Below are 22754 nucleotides of genomic sequence, written 5' to 3' on the forward strand. Positions count from 1 at the left end.
CGTCCAGATACGGGTAGACGTGGACGTTTTTTCTTCTGAAGTGCGCTGCCACTGTCGCCAGGCATTTTGTGAACACCCTGGGCGCTGTGGTCACTCCGAAAGGGAGGACCTTGGATTGGTAATGCGGATTCAGAATGGTGAATCTGAGGTATTTTCTGTGTGACGGATGTAGCGGAATGTGAAAATATGCATCTTTTAGATCTAATGTTGCGAGGAAATCCCCTTGATTGAGCAACGGAAGAATCTGCTGTAGCGTGAGCATATGAAAGTGTTCTGAGAGAATGTACTGGTTCAGGGGCCTGAGGTCCAGAATGGGTCGCAGGGACCCGTCCTTCTTTGGGATTAAGAAGTACAGGGAGTATACTCCCGAGCCCTGTTGCGCCACTGGCACAAGCTCGATTGCCCCTTTTTGCAGCATGACGAGCACCTCTTGCTGCAATAAGTGCAAATGCTCTGTTGACATAGGACGGTGCCTTGGTGGGATGTTGGGTGGAGTGGACGTTAACTCCAGACAATAACCGTACTGAATAAGTTTTCTGACCCACCTGTCTGTGGTGATGGATTTCCAGACTGGCAGGAACTGTTAGAGTCTCCCCCCAACAGGTGTGGTATGGTCGGGGGGCAGTGACAAGGCGTCACTGTTTGTTGGTGGCGGAGGATCGGGAGTTGTTGTTTCCACGACCTCAGCCATTGGTGCTGTTGCCGCGATAGCCGCCTCTACTCTGCTTGTTGTAAGAGGTTTGTGCACCACCTTTCGTGTACTGTGTTTACTGGGACATCTGGCCTCTGGAAACACCTCTATTGCTTGAGCGACAAAAAGTACTACCCCTGAACTGCTGGGACTGGAGAGCCCCGATGGACTTCGCAGTCTCGGTGTCTTTCTTTATTTTTTCCAGGGTAGTATCCACCTCAGGTCCAAATAAGTGATCAGGGTTTACAGGCTGATTGAGGATGGTGGTTTGTATCTCTGGTTTGAACCCGGAGATTCTGAGCCAGGCCTGACGTCTCAACATCACACTTGTGTTAATGGCCCTGGCCGCAGTGTCTGCTGCGTCCAGTGCACATTTAATAGAAGCATTTGAGATGAGCTTCCCTTCCTGAATGAGCATCTCCGCTGCCTCTTTATACTAGTCTGGCAAGTGTTGTAACAGGGTCTCAAGTGTATCATAGTGTGCCCCGTCATATCTGGCCAAGAGGGCCTGAGTATTTGAAATACGCCAGATATTGGCCGCTTGAGCCGCCACCCTCTTCCCTGACGCTTCTAGCACTTTAGATTCCTTGTCAGGGGGAGGAGCATCACCAGTAGTTTGTGAATTCGCCCTCTTCCGGGCATTAGAAACAACGATAGAGTCCAACGGCAACTGGCCCTTGATGTATGTAGGGTCGCCAGGTGCCGGCCGATTTTTTTTTTCAATTCTGGGGTTTATAACCCTGGCACGTGTGGGCTCTTTAAAAATGTCTGCAGCATGTTTCAAAACCCCCTTCAGCATTGGCAGAGTCTTGACAGTCTTTTCAGATGTGGAAAAGGTATCAAACAGAAAATCCACTTCAACAGGGTCAGCATGCAGCTGGACGTCGTGATTTTTAGCTGCCCTCTCAATTAGAGCATTAAACGCCGCAGAATCGTCAGTAGGCGAGGTTTTAACAGTATATACTGGAGTGTCCGGGGCAGTTTGCGGATCCCCTGGGTCCCCAGCATCTGCCCATGAGTCATGGTGATCTTCAGGATCAGTGTCAGCAGGGAAGTTGTACTCTTCATCCTCTCCTTCCCCAGCCTCCACATCAGAGTAAGTGGGTGAGGTTGGAGCAGTGTGTTGAGGCCGTGGATAAATAGGTTCAATCAGAACCGGGGAATCCGTAGAAGCCTTTTTCCTCTTCAAAGGAATGGTGTAGGACTCCATAGGCTGTGTCGACGTGATCTTTCGCTTGTAGATGGAAAGTTTACCGGTGTCGGCGTCGATAAATTGCTCCGACTGCTCCTCCATCAGGGGTTGTCGGTGTTTTGTGCCTCCAACTGCAGGTGTTGGCTGCGGTCCCGTGGACACCTTCTTGGGCGCGTCGTCGACCGTCTTGGGCGCGAACGCCTTCGGCGCCACTTTCGGCGGCAGCGTGAACTGGATCTGCGCCGTTGACTTTGGCGGTTTTGCAGCAGGCTTCGGGGTGGAAGTGACCTTCGGATCGACCGTGGAAGCCTTGTTCCTGATGCGTTGCAACGAGTCCGATACCTGCTTTGTGAAGGATGCGGACGGTTTCGTCGACCAGACAGGTGTTCTCGATCCACCAGCATGTGCAGACTCGAGTGCGACAGTACTTTTGGCCTGGTCCGGGTGACGTGCTGGCTCGACAGCCTTTGGAGCTTCAAGTCCTTTGGTTGTGTCGACGGCCATTGGCGCCGATGGTTTCGAGTCGGCGGCCTTGACAACTTTTTTTGGCGCCCCAGTTTTCGGCTCCACGCCCTTGTGCGACTTCGGTTCGCCGCTCTTGAGCGACTTCACCGGATCGACAACCTTCTTCGGCTTCGGCTGGCCCGACGTGTTCGAAGACGCGGAGGCGACCAAAGCGACAGGCGTCTTCTGTGTCGACGGCGTCTCGATCACTTTCGGTTTCGACGAGACCGAAGCTTTCACTTTCGGTTTCGATTTCACCAATGGCGGCTCCGTAGGATGGACCGTAGCCGGGCCGGTAGGCGAGACCGTGGATCCAGGTGCAAGATCTTGGGTAAGGCCATGTGGCGATCCCTCGACCTGAGCCTTAGTGATTGTTCGAACGGGGCATAGCTCTTCCCCTGATCTATCTTCCATGGCCCCATAGGCCTCATTGTCGTCTCCTACCTCGTCGACGACGTCTTCTGTATCGAGCATTTCTACGTCTGCGTCGTAGTTGGAGTCGATCTCCGCCGCTGGAGTTGAAATCGGCTCCCGATTTTCCTGCTCGTCTGCTTCTTCCCCCTCGAAAATGTTCACTGGAGCAGGGGCCTTCAGCTGGGCCTCCTGGCGCGCCACGCGCCGAAGTCGAATCGTCTTCTTGGAGTGAAAACGGGAACAAGCCATACAGTTGGCTTCATCGTGATCCGGCGACAGGCACTTGTTGCACACCGGGTGGACATCGATGAGGGGATACTTCGAGTTGCACACGGGGCATCTCTTGAACGGGCTCCGTTCCATGATGATTTGTCGAAGTTTGGCTGCGTTGACTAGGCCTCAAGCACCGAAGATCCACGCGGGTCCTCCGGATGTCCGACTCAGGAACTGAGCCGGAACAGAGCTGGGCACCGAACGCAAACAATACCGACGATATAGGAAAGGCCTTCGGGCCTAAAGAAAGTTTCTATCGATTCCGATCTTGAGTGATCAAATATGCATCCGAACCCAATGGCAGAAAAAAACAATCTGGGGATGGAGTCGATGCCCATGCGCACTGTAGTCCAGGGGAGGAGCCACCTATCTCGTGATACTTCGAAGACTCTTCCAGGACAACAATGTGCAATCATCCGGACCCAACACTAGGCGGCGATCTATGCTACAGATATTAATTCAGCAGCCCACATGCCTCGAACCGTTAGCACTCTTCAGCAGTTTAATTAAGTGAGGTTTTGCCTCACTCTTGAACAACCATAAATAGTAATTTATTTGTTTATTAAAAGGGGAGGGTGGGCGGAAGGGAGCCCCAGACAAATCTGGGCTTATACAGACCCAATTCACTAATAAATAGTGACGTTAGCATTGAGGGCCGGCTTTAGGGGAGTGCGAGCAGGGGTGGGGATTTGTTTAGCAATAACTTACGATTTAAAAGCACCTGCTGCAGAGTTCCTGAAGCATCCAGCTTTCAGGCAGTAATAAAAATGACAAGATAACTCTTGTGATTAATGTTCCTGCTGGAGAAAGAGGGATTGGGGTTTTGACTCACCATAGAGATGTGCAGAGGGTTGATCAGTCTGCTGCAAAGAACAGGTCTGTATTTTATGTGGATAGCGGAGTGGATTAGTAAGGCCAGGCCAGTCGAGAGAGAGAGAGAGAGGTCGAGAGGGAGAGAGAGGTCGAGAGAGAGAGGTCGAGAGAGAGAGAGAGGTCGAGAGAGAGAGAGAGAGAGCGAGAGCGCGAGGGAGAGAGAGCGCGAGGGAGAGAGCGCGAGGGAGAGAGAGCGCGAGGGAGAGAGAGCGCGAGGGAGAGAGAGCGCGAGGGAGAGAGAGCGCGAGGGAGAGAGAGAGAGAGAGAGAGAGCGCGAGGGAGAGAGAGCGCGAGGGAGAGAGGGCGAGAGAGAGGGAGAAAGAGAGAGAGGGAGAGGGCGAGGGAGAGAGAGAGGGCGAGGGAGAGAGAGAGGGCGAGGGAGAGAGAGAGGGCGAGGGAGAGAGAGAGGGCGAGGGAGAGAGAGAGGGCGAGGGAGAGAGAGAGGGCGAGGGAGAGAGAGAGGGCGAGGGAGAGAGAGAGGGCGAGGGAGAGAGAGAGGGCGAGGGAGAGAGAGAGGGCGAGGGAGAGGGAGAGGGAGAGGGCGAGGGAGAGAGAGGGGGCGAGGGAGAGAGAGGGGGCGAGGGAGAGAGAGGGGGCGAGGGAGAGAGAGGGGGCGAGGGAGAGAGAGGGGGCGAGGGAGAGAGGGGGCGAGGGAGAGAGAGGGGGCGAGAGAGGGCGAGAGAGGGCGAGAGAGGGCGAGAGAGGGCGAGAGAGGGCGAGAGAGAGAGAGAGGGCGAGAGAGAGGGCGAGAGAGAGAGAGAGGGCGAGAGAGAGAGAGGGCGAGAGAGAGAGAGGGCGAGAGAGAGAGAGGGCGAGAGAGAGAGAGGGCGAGAGAGAGAGAGGGCGAGAGAGAGAGAGAGGGCGAGAGAGAGAGAGGGCGAGAGAGAGAGAGGGCGAGAGAGAGAGGGCGAGAGAGAGAGGGCGAGAGAGAGAGGGCGAGAGAGAGAGAGGGCGAGAGAGAGAGAGGGCGAGAGAGAGAGAGAGGGCGAGAGAGGGCGAGAGAGAGAGAGAGGGCGAGAGAGAGAGAGAGGGCGAGAGAGAGGGCGAGAGAGAGAGAGAGGGCGAGAGAGAGAGAGAGGGCGAGAGAGAGAGAGAGGGCGAGAGAGAGAGAGGGCGAGAGAGAGAGGGCGAGAGAGAGAGGGCGAGAGAGAGAGGGCGAGAGAGAGAGAGCGAGAGAGAGAGGGCGAGAGAGAGAGGGCGAGAGAGAGAGAGGGCGAGAGAGAGAGAGGGCGAGAGAGAGAGAGGGCGAGAGAGAGGGCGAGAGAGAGAGTACTTTTTTGCCATGACAGCTATGTATAGTATGTTTTCCAGCTTTATTGAGAGGGAGGGATATACGGCGATCAGTTTTCACTGTCTCACTTTAAATTGAGGGGTCCAGCGCGTCGTGGGATCAAGCCCGCGGTGACGCGGGCGAAACGCGTAATGCTGGGCACCTACCACAAGAAAGCTGTTAGATAATGCACTGGAATAAAAAGTATTTTATTTAACTTTGCTCTGTGTGGTCTGTACCTGTTTCTTGCGGTGACGTGGGCATTTCAGGACTTTGATATATATATATACTATACTTAACTTTAGTGTTGGGATATATATATATATATAGATATATAGATATATATATATATATATATATATATATATATATATCTCTATATATATATATATATTATATATATTCGCACAAGGTGCCACCAGCACTAAAGCCAGCCCTGCTAATATCCATTCTAAAAATATGGATACACGTCTGAGCAGGATCATTGCCAAACTGGTTACAACAAGGTTTCATTCCAGTAAGAGGCACGGCAGATCTTATTAGATGAATGATCGCTTTTTTTGATATTGCAGAGATACAGGATACACCAATCGCAATGATATTATTTGGTGCTGAAAAAGCATTTGATTGTGTCACATACGTTTATATCGGAGGGATTTTGGATAGGATGGATTTTGGAGTGATATTTAAGAAGGCTATAGAGATCCTATGTTGAAACCCAACAGTCAAATTGCAGATAATGGGGCTAGAGTCCAACACCATCAACAGAACTCTGGGTGCTTGACAGGGGAGTCCCTGCTATTTGCCTTGTCCATAGAACCTTATATTTAAAGAATATTGAGGAACAACAAGATCAGAACACCCTTGCTTAATGGATATACAACCAAAATACTGGCATATACCAAGGAGTTCGAAATAATGACCACAGACGTACAAACTTCACTAAAGAAAGTTGAGGCGGAAGCCACAGATTTTGGGAAAGTGTGAGAATACCTCTAAAATAGTGGGAATACCCAGACACTTTAATATTATTCAGTTTCAAAACCAGAGGAAGCCTGACAACGCCATATAGTCATAATAATTTCTGCAGTAGGCTAAATACCTTTTGCAAATTATGATCCACTATTAAATAAGATACATAAAGACCGGATTAAATGAATAATTAACACTTATTCATGGGCCACTGCTAATTAATCAAAAAGCGTCATATAACCCAAAACACTACCTCGTTAGCACAATCCGTCATGAAATAGGAACAAGATGCTTTAAGAAATTGGATTCCATTTCCTTTAAAAACTTTTTGTTTTTTTTTATCAGAATTTATAAGGACAGGGAGAACCATCAAATGCTTAATAGTGGTGACCAATAATCATATAGTCCAACTGTTGCCGCATTGCAAAATAATAATGTCTGGAATTCAGATGTGCCCATTTCCCTCTTGCTAACAGCAACCAAATATATTTTCTGAAATAGTTTAGAGAGATCCTTGACTTTCTACGTTCCACTAGCAGTAAAACTGGTAATTCATGCTGTTATCACTTCAACACTAGATTATGGAAATTCTGTTTACTTAGGTCTACCAAAATATTCTATTTCTCAGATACAGAGAATTCAGAAAGCTGCTGTCTGTCTTAACCTCAATTTACCTAGGTACCACTGTCTTCTCAGTAACAGTACCTACACTGGCACACCATTCATGAAAGACTGAAATTTAAAGGAATGGTCTTAACTTACAGAGCTCAAAAGAAAGAAGGCTCAGGTTATCTAAGGAAGCTATTATAAATGTATTCTCCTGGTAGAGTTCTAAGATCTATGGGGGACAAACTTCTGACTGCCTCCAAAGTCTTTTTCCCCAGAATTGGCGGACTTCTTTGCTTTTTAGGCTGCCAAACATTGGAATTCACTTCCTATTGACTTGCACTCAGCTCCCTCAATGGTCATTTTACATAAATTGAAAATCTGTTTTTTTAAAATCGAGGCTTGTTTTGAGCTATCCAGGGTTTGCTCTATATCCAGTGCCGGGATGCCCCAGTGAGGATCACACTCACTATGTTCAACATTCATTCATAGTTTTCTGAGTACTTGGTCCTCCACAAAGAGACAATCCCTGCTGCTCCAGCTTTGCTTGATCTCAAACTAATCCCCTCTTGGAGAGCTCAGAATCATCTTGTTTTTTCCTTCCTCCAACTCTCTATCTTCTTTTGACTATGTTGTTCCAATGCCTCATGGCACACAAACAGGATGGGGTCTACACCGTCCCTCCAGAGAAGGATCACTTAAGAATTACATGACGGGGTTTTCCCTTTCAATAAAGGGACAATTTGTACCTGTACCACCATCTTTAACCCCTCTGTCTTACTCCAAGTGGTGCTCTCCTACACCCAAAATCTGCAGGAGCACGATGGTGTTATTCGCTTTTTCCACTGATGATGCCGTCAGTATGCGACACCTGTAACCTTCGAGATGGACTGATGATGCTGCCTACATCATACTGCTGCCTGCTGCTTACATCAATGCAGCCCCTTCAGAGTTCTAGCACCTTTGGCACAGGTAGGGTCTTGTTCAGGAAAGCAAGGTCCAACCAGTCCAGGGATACTAACCTGTTGAAGGACTCCAACAAGAGGGGAAGTGTTTCCAGGATGGTAAGATAGACATTGGAGAGGCAGGAGGTCAATGAAAACTGCCAGCGAAAGGGCAACAATTTCTACTGGTCTACAAAGACTACCACTCTGTGGTCTAACACAAAGCAAAAGAAGACTAAAATGGAACACACTAGGCTCTCAAAACCTTTCAGCACACACTTGTCTGCTCTCATTATAAGAATGCTACGATCCATATCAGGAGCAAAGTAGTAAGTTCAAGACCTTCATCAAAATGTTTAACTAACCACTTCATGTAGTAGTAGTAGAATCTTCATTTTGCTGGACCCAGCTACCCTGCTTACAGCAGTGGGCAATGTGGGTGGACCGCATTGCAGATGCAGTGGAATGTGTGGATACAGTTACTTTTGAATGAGAAGCTTCTCTAACAAACATGTTAACTCACTGGTCTAGCAGGGCACCGCTATGCCATAAACTTGATGATGTTCAGCTCCTTGCAGTGAAGGACACCATCCTAACACCCTTATCATTCAACCAAAAACGTATTCAACCAGTGCAGGAAGATATTGAAAAAAGAAGATGAACGGCAGACGGCATAGGGGTCTTTTCCTTCAGAGGTCAAATAACCAATTCTAGAGACTGTTGTGGCTCTAAACCAATAATCTGTTTTGCTGCATAAAAATTCACATTTAACTCCAGTCACAGTGCTACTTCCATACATGAAACTCCACGGTCTATTCCATTATGTAAAAATGCAAAAGAGGTCAATGATCCCTCCACACAAGTTACTATAATTCAGGTTTGTGCCAGCTTAAAAAATGTAAAGCCAATGTTCACGGATTATTGCAAAATAATTAACCACCCAAACCGAGCACCCTCCCTCCACACGTATTCAGAAGCATACTTAAGAACTTTGAATCACTGAAGCAAAAGTAATAAGTGCATGTTCTTCATTGAAAATATGCATTCCTATAATTGTGAGTGCTGTCCGAAAGATTCAATTGGATGTCTATTTACTTTTGCGGGAAACTTTACAAGAGTGGCCTGATCGTAAAGAAGAAATTTGAGGTTTAAAAAAAATGTTACTTTTTAAAACTAAAACATAGCCCATGTTTTAAAAGATACAACATTAAGTGTAAAAATAAACACAAAAGGTAGTACAGGGGCAAACTCAGAATAAACTACCTGGTATGCTGTTTACCCAAACTTTGGTCTAGTATATGAATCCAGATATGGAGGTGACTAAAAACGGGTCTCCTGTCTGGAAAAAGTCATCCTTAATGGAAGTGGAAACGTCACATCCATACTAGCGTCATGCTTCATCATTGGTATCCTCTCCTCACCCTGGTAGGTCAGTGGCACCATCGCGGATCCGACCACCTTGAAGACTGTACCAAAAAGAGGGAGTTCTTAAATCTTACTGTACAAAGCAGAGGGAGTTCCAGATTGAATTAAAAATACTTCAGGGTTCCTAGGATAATATCTTTAATGAGCAGGACACTAGGTATGACTAAAAATCTAATCTGAATGTATTTTGAGACTGATGACTCGCCAGGGTTGTGTACTCAAACTATTTCTTTTTTACCATCTATACGAATAGGGTAGAATCACCCCAGTCAAACTGAATACCGGACGTTCCCAAGATTAATAATGTGCGCACCCCAATCCCGCTTCATGCAGATGATGCCGTTAATTGCTCACATGAGCAGAGCCTTACAGCAGCTATTAGAAATGTATGTAAGCTATTTGAGCGGTCTAGACTTAAAAACTAATGAGGCAAAGTCTAATTACTGGGAGTAAGTGAAGGAGGGTCCAATATTTTTACATAGCAGGACAGAAAATAGAAAATAGCACACTGACATCTTCTCCTACCTTGGGATAACCTTTGACAGTAAACTTTCTTGGACCAATATGATCACAAACAGGGGTTTATCTCTAGAAAAGAGTATTATCGCTTTAAACTCTTTCATAAAGAAACTGGGTGAGAAGCCCCTTGAAACGATTAAAAAGGTCTATTCTGCCAAATCCATATCAGTGGCAACCTATGGGGCAGGGATTTGGGGAGTCTTTAATTCCCTTAGCCTTCAGACCATTGAGGATGTATTTTGGAAAAAACTCGGTCTCCCAATAAGTTGCTCCAACTTTAATCGGCATGCAGAATTGGATATTCCTTATATCAATGACATAATTAGATTGGCGCCAATACTACTAAGGCATTCAAAATGGAGAAGAGAATCAGTGATTATTAGAACACGCGCAGAGGATTCCATGGCTGACATACATTAAAGATAGTCTCTTTCCCCTTGGCTTAGAGCACCTACTTACATCGCCAATAATTTGCTCTACTGTCTCTAAGTCTCTATTCCTAAATCGTAGGGCCACTGAGCGAGCGAAAATGAACTCTCATAAAGCATCTGTAAAACAGTTTTAGAAGGTCCAATTGATCAGGAAGATGCTGCCCTATACTTATTCTTTGTTACCAATTCACGCCAGCGATTTATTTTAGTGCGGTTTCGTTTGAATTTTATCCCCTGCATGTTTTCCTATCCAGCCGGAATCTATTCTACCCATGATCTCCCTCCCTACCTATGTGACGGCATCTCCTTGCAATCAAATGTAATTTTTTTTGTGCAAATTCTATAAATCAACCACAAGAGATTCATCCGGCCACTCATGCGCAGATATAACTTTACACAGAGCCGTCAAGGATTTGTTTTTCTCTCACATTCGCTGCCCGATCATTTGGTATGTTACTCTGTGGCCTCTTTTTTTACTTTTCTCATGGAAGACTAGGCAACTGTGTAATAATTTTACATGTTCTGTGTTTTTATTCTTCTCCCTTTGCTTTTAATTTATTTTTTATACACATTTATTTAGTATTTATTGAATTTTTGTATTATGAAGGCCGTAGCTCAAATGTGTATGTTTGTACTCTTATGATCGTATTCATACAAATCAAATAAAGTGAGTGACAGACTGACTGACTTGCACCCATTTACTATCCGCCAACATGTTTCTGCCAATCTCAGTTAGCCTAAAAGGTCTAGGGCATTCTTTAGGGCTTATAGATCCCTATTGATATATTTTGTGATGGTTTTAATCACTCACACTCAACACTAGAGTGTGTGAAACTACCTTTTTAAACCCAGGTGAGTCTTATAAGGTACTGGATGAGTAGAAACTTTATATCCTATATTTTAGGTGATACCGGCAAACTGGTCACAGATGGGGTAGTGTCCTTTATACACATTCTTCAAAAGGTACACCACTCTTCAATAACTATGCTTTGTCCCGTGGCAAAAAGGTAGTTTCACATACTATTATTAGTATGAGTGATTAAAACATTCACAAAATTTGTGTATTATTCTTTGCAGGATTCAAAGTTATCTGTATGGTGCAAGCAACAAAATTAATTGAATCTAGGCACCTACCTCCTCTTTAACAGTGTAATATGCAATTTGAGGCACGTTGTTACTGACAAGCCCACAATAACAGGAGCCCAAGACAAACATAAATGTTTTGACTGTTTTCCCAATGGTCAGGGTAGGTTTACGCTTAATATTGTCTAGCTAAAAGTCCTGAACAGCAAAACTGATGTCCGCTTGCCACCAGTTTTGTTCTTGGAATTCGTAGGAGCATCTGCTCACCAGACCTCAGTCAGGGAGCCAGTCAGTACTATGACATTTTACTCTGGAGAGAGACTGGGGCATTCCCTTCCAGAAATTTAAACACCAGATATGCAGTTTAAATGTAATACACTTGGTTAAGGTAGCCAATGAAAAGAGTGAAAGCCCACCCTTGTACTGTAAACTTGCCAATTTTTTAAATTAGTTCAGCTGCCTTGCACCGAAAGAACGGTTATGGATCAATCTTTTCATTGAGTAGGCTTCTCGTGTTGCTGTAGGCCAATGAGGAGTTTGAAAGCGATCCTATCATTGATTTGTGATGCTTAACCAGATAGGGAAGATTTGTTGGGTTGATGCAAGCAGAATAAGGCAAAATTGTACCACCTGCCCATTGCCCAGCTCAAAATTTAGGTTTGCATTTCACACCATACCTACATTTCTATCCAGTGCGAAATATTCTCCAAACCTCTTTGCAGTGTACTACAGTGGTCACTGGGGACACTAACCCATAGATAAATCTGTATTTCATGTCTGCATATGATTTGTAGAGTAGCCTGTTAGTCCTTATGATGGAAAAGAACAATTGTTACTTACCTGTACACAGGTGGTTCTCCAGTATTGACATTTACAGGAGGTGATTCACCAAAGTTTCCTGGCTGAGGAGAGGGCGTCGGTAATCATCCCACTCCGTCATATTCTGGTCGCCTGCATCCTCGTCCGAATTGTCAGGGACCTCTCCGTCCTCATGTTCTGGGACCGCCTCATCATCCGCATCCTGCGGATAAACAGTAGTATGGATTCTGATTGACGTCTGAACCTGAGACGAAGTTGTGAGTGGTAACGTTGGCGGAAGAGACGGTGGAGGCAGAGCAACGGGAGCAGGAGATTGTACAGGAGTACCTTGCGGCGTTGCTGGGAAACGACGGTTGTAATCATCCAGCATATGTTGGAGATTTGAGATCAAGGTTAATGGTATTGTAGCCATAGGTACTTGGACCAACTGTTCCTCAGGTTGAGACTCTTGGTCTCCGCCATCTTCGTCCACGTCAGACTCCTAACATTTGATAATCAAATCAGAGGGACTATGGGCCGCCCCAAAAGTGTCACCTTCATTGTCAGAGTCAGTGTCATGCTCAGAGGTAGTGGCAAACATTGGAGAAGGTGGTTGCGGCTCTGGAGCAGAGAACTGTTTGCACGGAGCCTGCTTGCGACGATGGGATGAGTCAGCAGAGGATCCTGAAGACTTCAAAGGCAATAATGGCAATGAGGCAAAGGAAGCCGGTGCCTCCATCGACGGCGCCGTCGACGCTATCGTCAACGGTGCTGATTTGGCTGTCGACGAAGATGATTTCGAAGAACCCATCGTCGACGGTGTGGCCGTCGACGGAGTCGTCGTCAGGGTCACCGTCGACTGACGATCCATCGTAGACGAAGTCGTCAACGGTGCAGTCGTCGACGCAGGCTGAACCTCCGTAGACTGAGTCCTCGTCGACGGGGCTTTGGTCGACGGAATCTTAGTCGATGACTACGATTTCTTTGAGACTTTCGTCGATGAGGATTCTTTCTTCTTCGTCGACGAGGTGATAGGAATCGTCGACGGGACAGGCTTAGAAGGCAAGGAAACTCTCGTCGACTTGTATGCTGTCGACGAGACCGTCGTCGACGAAGTAAAAGCTGATGCAGTCGTCAGCGTCGTCGTCGATGATGCAGACAATGCGGTTCTCGTCGTCGGAACGCTCGTAGACGCTCTCGTCGACGGCGGAACTCTAAGAGGTGTAGAAACACACCGAGAGGCAGCAGAAGACGCCCGAGAGCCAGGGTTCGTGGGCGTAGTGGTAGTAGGAGTGGTAGGAGACACCACAGAAGCCAGAGGTAGGGCTAATTTCTTCTTTTTGAGGAAAGGAGATGGAAAATCCTGTACACTACCACGCTTAGAGGCTGCTGAAGAAGGACCAGAATGAAAACTTTCTGCATCTGACATGGCAGAATCCTTGTCCTTTAGACGCTGGAGCCAAAGGAGAAGACGGCCTTCTCTGTCCTTGAGAGTCTTAGTAGAAAAAGTTCTACAGAACTTGCAGCTGCCAGCCTCATGATCAGGATATAAACAATAGATACACTTCTGGTGGGGGTCCTTCTCAAAAAGGCGCAGCGTCCCACAAGAAGAGCAAGGTCTGAATAAAGACTTCTTACTTGACATGTTGAGAAAAACTGGAACTAGAAGAAGATTTGAGGTGAAGAACTGAGCAGAGCTCAGGGAGACTCCCTTCACACGACGTGCGGTAGAAAATCTGAGGGCTTGAGCTTCTGAGGAGAAGGTTCTAGAGGGTGCTGGCGACTGATTGGCTGTAATTTGGACTAACATAATGACACTAATGTGTTCCAAGTAGTTTTTAGGTCTCGGCCTATTCCATTCCGCAAGGAATGAATAGGACGAGTCTATTGTGGTGAAACTAAGAGTTAAACTAAAGCAGTTTTCCACGAGTGCATGAGTTCTCGTGACCGCGCTTTTATCCGAGCCGCCTGCCTCCGAGAGCTTCAAATTAAAGCCATCTGTTGCTTCCCCAGCGCACTCGGCCTCACTTCTCCTCCCCCTAATTAACACACACTTCTCTCCGGCCGCGAGGCCGTGCTTCAAAGGGATCCGCTCCCCCGCCGCCTTCATTCACAACATCTCTAGTAATTTTGTTCATATTGAATCCAGGCAGGAGTTTCTTTGAACCATAATACATTACAGTTAAACATTTGTTTCTGTCTTCAGGTGTTCCGTTTTCAGCCCTCATTGTCATTGTTGCCTGCTTGCAAGTGCTTCTCAGTTCACCAGTGCCTCTCGAAGTGGAGCTGCATTACATGTTTCAATTTGTATTTTGTTTCCATTATAAACATTGCTCTTAGGATACTTCTACAAGGTGTAACCCATTTCCAGTTCTCCTTTAGAATCAATATGATATATATTAGTAGTTAGTATGTGTAAACTGGATAACATGTAACATGTAAGTTGGAGAGAAACAATGTGCTGTTTCTAGCACCATATTGCTTTTCTGAATGTAAGGTCTCTTTAAAATGCATTTCACCAATCTGCATCAGTTGCTACCTGCTTTCCCTCCCACCTCCCACGGCCGCTTTTCCCATTCACGCGCTCTGCAGGTCACCATTTGCCAGCATGTGCCCGCTAGCGCTTTCATCCCTATCACTCCCCCCTCATTAACAGCCTTGTTTATCTGGTTTTCGTGCTGGAACCCAATCTGTGCCTCATGCATCTGAATCCCACTGTGGCAAGGGTGCGTGTCACTCTGTGCTGGATGTCTCAGTATCCATGCATGCGATTGGTCACACTGTACTGAATATGTTTATGCCACACTAAACTGCATGTGGGTGTGTCACAATGTGAAGAATCTGTCTGTTACACTGAAATTATGGTGTATTTCACACAAAATGTGTCTGCTTCATTATGTCTGACTCACTTCTGAATGTGCCCTCACTCTGTAGATTGCATCTTGATTTGTGTCTATTTTTTTGGCTGAATGGCGGCATGTGTGTCTGTGTGCGCTCTGAATATTTGTAATTCCCTCTCTCCCCATTGTGTTGAAAGATGCTACGAAATATTCTTATTCACTTACCAGTGACTTTGATACAATATTTTCAGTGCCCCATAAGCACACATAGCATAGCCAATAGGTCTCGCTTTTGGGACCGTTTTAAGTGTTTAGCCAAATGCAACAGTTGATGCTGTTGTACCAACGATATTGTGCTGCCTAACTAAATACTTATAAGGTCCCAAAGCCGAGACCTATTGGCCATGCCAATGCTTGTTTCTCTTTACCATGCATTCCTATGTAGGAATCGTTTTGGAGGTTTTCATATATTTAGCATTATTGCTATTTTATTTACCGTGGGACTCCCACTTCGACGACGGGGACTATTCAAGCATGTGAATCTATGAAAGACACCCCTAATACTGGAGAACAGAGGTTTGATAAATATGCAGAAGAGGATGGGGGAAAGGAAAGGAAAGGAAAGAAGAAAGCAAAGAAGAAAGCAAGTAATATAGATGTGTTGACAGGAAAGAAATCAAGTTTACAGGAAAGAAAATTGAAGTTGACAGGAAAGAAAGGAAGTTGACAGGAAAGGAGTGGCGTGACCAGGTAATGGTTAACTGCATAACTCACTGCTCCCTCACGCACACTTGGCTCCATACCCAGCTTAAGTGAAGTTGGATGTTTGCAAGAAGAGTTGATTAGCTTATTATCAAATATTTTGTCAGTCTCTTCTTGTGGCCATGAAGTTAGCCATGTGGCACTGGAAAATGGTACAAGGTTGTCAGTAGAGGATAAGGTGTGTGTTTGAAGGCAGCATGCAGGTCTGTTTGTGGGCCATGTTTTGCCATACACTGTTGTTTTCCTTGTGTGATCAGACATTAAGTTGATCCTGTGCTTTAAGCTGAAGTTTCAACCGAAAGGTCCTGTATCCTCTAACTTGTTCCTTAAACCACTTCACATCTGGATAGTCTCTGACTTGTAATATACTCATTTGTTTCTTTTTTTTTTAGAGAAAGCACATTCCAGACAGACCTATATCTCCTGAAGCGGCGCAATCTTCTGACCCTAGCCCCCATTCAAGAAACTTAAATCTGGGCTGTTGCAGCTGCTGTTTCTCTAAGTGCTTAGGCCACAACAGTGGCGGTAAGAAATTCCATCTAAGGTTATGGCATCTATTGTAAAATGGCCCTAAAGGCTTCATTCTGCATTTACTTAATTATGACCCTGAAAACATAACATGTAAACTCTATTAACCAGGGCTCTACATCAGGCATGAATTCCAACCACAATACACCCAAGACCACCACACCATGACAGGGATTTCTTATGGATTTTGGGGGCCCTGGGCCAAACGTATTTCGGGGGCCCCTGTCAGGAACAGATTTGAGATTATGATCCAGTTACACCTCTTTCATACCCTCTTTGGCCAAGTCACTGATCCAAAATCAAAATGTGTTTACATCTAATATTCAGGGATATTAATGTGTTTTTCAATATTGTAACACAGCACCAGCTCGCTAATATTACTGCAAATAATCTCTGTGCCACCCCCTTCCATGGGAGGACCTGTTTTGATCTAAAAGAAACTTTTTTATGGATGTTGCATGAAACAAACACAACATTTGTCTGAAAAATGTCTGCAATAGTCTCTCACACATTCCCCTCATTAAAAATAAATTAAAGGAAAATGCTATTTACAACAATCTGTGTAAGAATTATTCAAGTTCATCAGGGCAAGACTCTCTCAGGGCCCCCCCCAGGAAGGCTGGGGCCCTGGGCCAGAGCCCACTTTGCACATGCCGTAAAACGTCTCTGCACCATGAGCCCCGGCACTGCAGTAACATTTTTTTAATTTCAATAAATTTTTATTGTTTTTTGCATACACATATAAACATTTAGTCAGAAAAAAATGCATTTCAAGAACTTTGGAGTCTTTTTCAGTACATAAGTGCGTATGTGGGAGCCATCTATCACAACACAGGCCACACAATTTAAAATATGCCCACAAACCATCTATAAGCTGATAACCACATGCACTGTTGACCTCAGTTCCGTAAGGGCAGAATCTACCTCCTCTTAAAGGTAGATAATGACTGTCAACCATGACAAGCATCAGGGGTATCCAAGCACATTTAGGCAGAATTAGCCATTAAGATCAGAATTTTTTTACAGACAGGTCTTATGTTTAGATTCATTACCCAACTTCTGCACTGGGTTTTGATTCTACTTCTAACAAGGGACAAGAGCGTCCATGTAGAAAGCAAATTTCAAGACTCTGCCCGAGCGAACAACTTCTCACCATCTGAATCAATAGGAAGAGTCTCATCTCTTGTTTTTTAAATGTTTGATAGCACTAACTGATTTGACTTCCTGTATAAGGATGTAGATTAGCAATTTATGGAATCAGAGAAAATCAACTTGCCACAACAAATAGGACTTCACAAGTCTAATCTTAAACAAGCATTTACAATGCAACGGTTTTGCCTTTGCAGCCAGCATGCGATCCTACACGCAGAACCCCCAACAGCACATTTTACAAACTACAAGCATTGGCATTGAATTTAAAGCATATTTAATTATATATGATGACAAAAAAATAATTTAAAAAAAGCGTTGGCCAATCCTACGAGTCGAAATGCACATGAGATCTCTTATGACCAAGTAAATTCCAGCAGCAAAAGTCCCATAAACCAACACATACCATAAACACAGCACCTCAACACACAAGTAGCGTTTCAAGGCACTGCTGCCCCTGGGCAGACCCTACTTCCAGCACACCTTACGGCTCTACTACAGTGGAATGCCCCGCATACACACCCAGAACAAACAAGCAGGATAAACCTTCCAGAATGATCTAGAATGTTCTGAGGAGAGAGCACAGCCTGTCGCAGCACACACCAGAAGACCAGGAAAGTAGAGCCCTCTTCCAGAGGAGTCCAGAACCGGAAGTGGGTACACCCTCTCAGTACACCTTCTCAGTACACACTCTCAGTGCGTCCTCTCAGTACACCCTCTCCTCAGTACACACACCCAGGACGCCTTCTCAGTAGGGCCTCTTACTACACCCTCAGTACACCCTCTCACTACAACCTCTCACAACCTCTCAGTAAACCCTCTCAGAACGTCCTCTCAGTACACCCTCTCCTCAGTACACCCTTTCAGTACGGCCTCTCACTATACCCTCTCAGTACAGTCTATCACACCCCGAGGAGGGCACTGTTAGACAGACACGCTCGCACTCCGCCACAATTTGAGGACGGTGCACTCCACCAGTGCACACTAAACACCCCTCCCCCAGTGCACACCAGATAACTTCCAGAGTTGCGCACCCTGGCGGCGCCCGCGGCCAGACACTGCCTATGAGGAGAGTAACATATTTAGAGAACTCCAGAAGAGGAGTGTGAGAGTTGTGTACCTGGCCACAAATAGTTAAATATGGCGTATGCAAGAGGGGCACACACGGTTACAACATTCTTAAACGCGGTATGTAGCGCAAGGGCAGTCACACTCTTTAAGGTGGGCAGCGCTTTACGGGGCACGTTCTAGACCCAGGACTCCAACGCTGGCAGGCTCTGTGCCACCCGGAGCCTGGCACACTCTACTAGAAAACAGCGCAACGTGAACAAAAGAAAGTACTCTTGCTGGTGAAGGCACCAAAACAACAACAAAAATACAACTTCTGAGTGTTTACCTAGACGTGTTGTCAAACGTGGTGTGTGTGTTATTACATGAAACGCGTGATATATAGTGAAAGAGCTTACCCGGATTTCGTCAATATATAAAAAAAACATCTAAACTTCCTTCAACTTGCAATTACGGAAACGGGCTGTCCCCTGTCTACCTTCGAGCGCTTCCAAAGTTTCAAAGGGTGCCTACTAATATTGTGGATTTAAAGTATTATTAAATGTGTAACTACGTACAGTGCTTGGAAACTGTAGAAGTGCTTTGTAGCGCAGTATGTAAATCACATTATTCACATTAATATTATTAAGACGGTAGGGGGGCGGGAACGGGGCCGGGGAGACACAGAGAGCGAGGCAGCGGTAGGGGGGCGGGAACGGGAGCCGAGGCAGCGGTAGGGGGGCGGGAACGGGGCCGGGGAGACAAAGAGAGCGAGGCAGCGGTAGGGGGGCGGGAACGGGAGCCGAGGCAGCGGTAGGGGGGCGGGAACGGGGCCGGGGAGACACGGAGAGCGAGGCAGTGGTAGGGGGCGGGAACGGGAGCCGAGGCAGCGGTAAAAAGCAACAAAAACGGGTAGAGGAGTGACGAGTGCATACAGCGGGACCTGGCCACGGGCAGCGGAAGCATTTACGGCCGGAAACACGGGGGGGGGGGGAGGGGCGGGAACGGGGCACACACGGGCAGCGGGAGGGGGGCGGGATATCAAATAAAAATGCAGAGCACTGACCTGGACTTCGTGGAGCAAAGAGAAGTCGACGGGCCCCCGGCGCCATCTTCGGCGGAATGAGAGAACACGCCCTGACAACCAAAAAAAAAAAAAAAGAACACGCCCACCGCCGAGATGAGCGCACAGAGGGGCGGAGAGGGAAAAAATAGCGGGAACGCCCCCGAATCTGGTCCGACCTTTGACGGACAGATCCAGCTCCCAATGGCTAGCCTCCATTTATGGAGCTAGCCAATGGGAGGAGGGGGCGAGGAGGGGGCGGGATACCCGACCCAAACAGAGAAACATAAGGATTTTGCTAGCGCATGCGTACTTCGTACGCATTGCCAGCAAAACCTAAAAATGGTAGCACCATAAGACTATATTTGTATTTTTTAATAAAGTACTTACTCGTTAAACACCTGATGAGTGAACTCAGGGTTGAAAGTAGTGTTCTCATCTTCCAGATCCTCAGGGAATCGCACTGTAAAAATAAAAAAAGCAAATGTATTAGGTAGAACGCAAAAAATATGAGAGAGTACAAGCCAAATCCTTGGCCGTTGAGTAGCTGAAGGTGTTGACCAGTTTTAGTTTGAACAGCAGTGTTTTAAAATTTCTCATCACAAAAAAGACAAATAAATAAGCTAACTTGATATTAAAAGACAATCTGAGATTTCCTAAAAACAGACTGATGTTCAGGGCTCCGAATTATAAAAAAATAAAAATATAGCAATACATTAACTGTCTTAACAAGAAGTCTGTGTACAGAAGACATTTCAGTCCAAGCAGCACATACCTTACCCCTTCGAGGACTAGATCAGGGAACTACAGAATGTAATGATGTTGAAGTCTGAAGTAATTAGCATCATGCTTCACTAGGAAGTGGGGTAAGAACTAGAAAGACTCACCCGTGCTCACCCGTGCCAAAGTTAATTTAACATTCACTCATCATGGGCAAATAAAGTGAAGTTCTAATGTGAACGGACAAGGATTTGCAGAAATGTTCTCTTCCTTCAGTGGGAAGGTCAGAAGCAGAGGAGATTAATGTCCTGCCCAGATTACTAATTCCTTTTGAAACTCTACCTGTAATGAAGAAATTTATTTCGTATGGAGAGGACCCCGAAATCAAGAGTATTTGCAGAGGTCTGTAAAGAATTTTTAAAATACCAAAGGAAACAAGGCATGTGGAATAGAAGGATGCTGGTTAAAACAACAAGCCCTCGGCATTGCGCGCTGGGGAAAATTCACGCTTGAATGCCTGAAGTCGGAAGGGTGGGAGGGAACCTTTGAAGTGTGAAGCTCTCGGTATTGCTGTGGCGGGTCTGAAGCGCGGCACGGGCACATGAACTGCATGTAATCCGAATCCGCGCTTGGTTCAAAGAGTTTGTTTCAGCTACAATAGATCGACATCTGCAATGCGCAAGCGCATTGGCAGAGGTCGACCTAAAAAGGAGGATTTGGTCTGCAGGATCTGATTAGTTACTAGCATGCAACTCATGGCAGAACTGTAACTGCTGGTAATATGGGAATTTGGGGAGAAACAGTGATGTCAAAGCTAGCATATATTGTTAACAAGTCAATGCTAGAAAGATTCTAGATATCACATGCTTTTAGGCTGAAATTCAATGATAGGAATTGGATAGAAGACTGTCAATCATATGGGACAAAGCGGTTATATCAAGTAATCTATCACCTTGCACATGCCGATGTTTACCCTTTGTTATGCTTTGGCCAGAAATGGCTAATTCACTACTGCTCTTAGGACATTACTAGCGCATGAAGGCAGAGTGGTTACGTGAAAAATAGGATACTTGGCTGGCAAGGGAAGACTAAAATGTATTAACACTGTTAGACTAAGTAATCAAATATACAAGATTTATATACTATGAGATGAGACACTGAGATGTGGCAGGACCAAATCAAAGTAAGTACAACTATGTTTCTTAACATCTAATAAAGGTCTAGGCAGCACCAAACATAATTTAAATTGCTATCCATCACATTTAAGATAATTTTGACGACCATGGGCATACCATCGTTAAACTACCAATGAACAAAGCACAATGACACCAGGATAGTTTTAATGTCAAAGTATGTTTATTGAGTTTTGAAACAGAAGAAGCAGGCATGGCAGGGCAATAGACAATCAGCTGGCAAGTAAGGCATGCGAGACAGACAAACACGTCTTCTCTAATAAGCGTTATGTGAGCTGGGTGAACATGCCCAGATGAAGAGGCGATGCCCGGAGATCGAGAAGAGCCCCTAATCGGAGCAGCAAATAAAAAGGCCAGCCCTAAAAAACCCGCCCCCCCTAACACCCAACTCTAACACCCTCCCCCCGCCCCTACCAGTACGCCATTCTTCCATAGTGATCGTGTGTGTTATAGCTAGTCCAAGTGTATCAGGGTGCCTTTGGTCTCTTTTGGTCCACCATGCAGTCCGTAAGGCGTAGGATGCGAAGGTACTTTGGGCAAGTGATTTCATGGAATTCCCTGGAGAGCAACGTCAGGAGCGGTTGCCAAGTAGTTCGGAATGAGTCAGGCGTGTGTGTGAGCGTAGCCTGGATCCGTTCCATGCCTAACGTGAACCACAACTTGTGCAACCAGCCCGTGTGGGTGGGAGAGGCGGTGGAGCCCCAGAGCGACAGGATGTGTTGGGACGCTGCCTGCATAGCGATGCCCATCTGTTTGCCGCGAGCTGATCTCAAGGGGAACGTAAGCGCATTGGGGAGCCCTAGGAGTGTGTAAGCTGGGAAGCGTGGGATTTCAGTGTAGAACGTGGAATCAATGTCGTCCAGGACAGCCTTCCAATATTCCTGCAAGGCGGGACATTCCCATAGAAGGTGAGTTAGTGTGCCCCAGCTGCCACAGCCCCTCCAACACAGCGCGCTTCGGGTCGGGTTACCCTGGTTGAGTCTCGCTGGGGTTAGGTGCCAATAGATCGCCAGTTTTATCGCCGATTCCCTAGCTTTGGTATTACGGGTAGTGTGGGCGGCTCTATAGTGTATGTGGTTCCATTCTATTGAGGAGAGAGTTCTCCCGAGTTTGGTTTCCCATCGTCGCTGGCCAGCAGTTTTAGCAGGGTCGGCAGCAGGGGAGAGCATCCGATAAAGGTCTGAGACAAGATGTTTATCTGAGTCTTTGGACACAAGCCAGCGTTCGAACGGCGTCATTTGCCGGCCGACCAAGGGGGCAACTTCTGGTTGCAAGAGCCAGTGGCGAATTTGGAAATATTGAAACGTGTGGTTTATCCACTCCGTAGTCTCGCGAAATGTCAGCGAGAGAGAGAAACCCCTCCAAATCAAAGAGGTGGCCGGCCGATCGGCAAGGTGTATCACGCCATTGCAGGAAAGCTCGAGCGTCCGTGCCAGGTGGGAATGCGGGATTATCAA

General features: G+C 46.4%; 1 protein-coding gene across 3 annotated transcripts in view; it reads right to left on the reverse strand.

Moving 5' to 3' along the window:
• HAT1 (histone acetyltransferase 1) overlaps window positions 1-22754 on the reverse strand; it is a 326654-nt gene that overhangs the window by 171512 nt on the left and 132388 nt on the right. For all 3 annotated transcript variants that reach the window (XM_078681568.1, XM_078681567.1, XM_078681566.1), the window contains exon 3: window positions 19775-19847. In XM_078681568.1, coding sequence (XP_078537694.1) covers window positions 19775-19847 — 73 coding nt within the window. The remainder of the gene's footprint in view (window positions 1-19774; window positions 19848-22754) is intronic.

The sequence above is a fragment of the Lissotriton helveticus genome, chromosome 3_1, assembly GCF_964261635.1.
Source record: "Lissotriton helveticus chromosome 3_1, aLisHel1.1, whole genome shotgun sequence".
In the NCBI taxonomy this organism is placed as follows: Eukaryota; Metazoa; Chordata; class Amphibia; order Caudata; family Salamandridae; genus Lissotriton; species Lissotriton helveticus.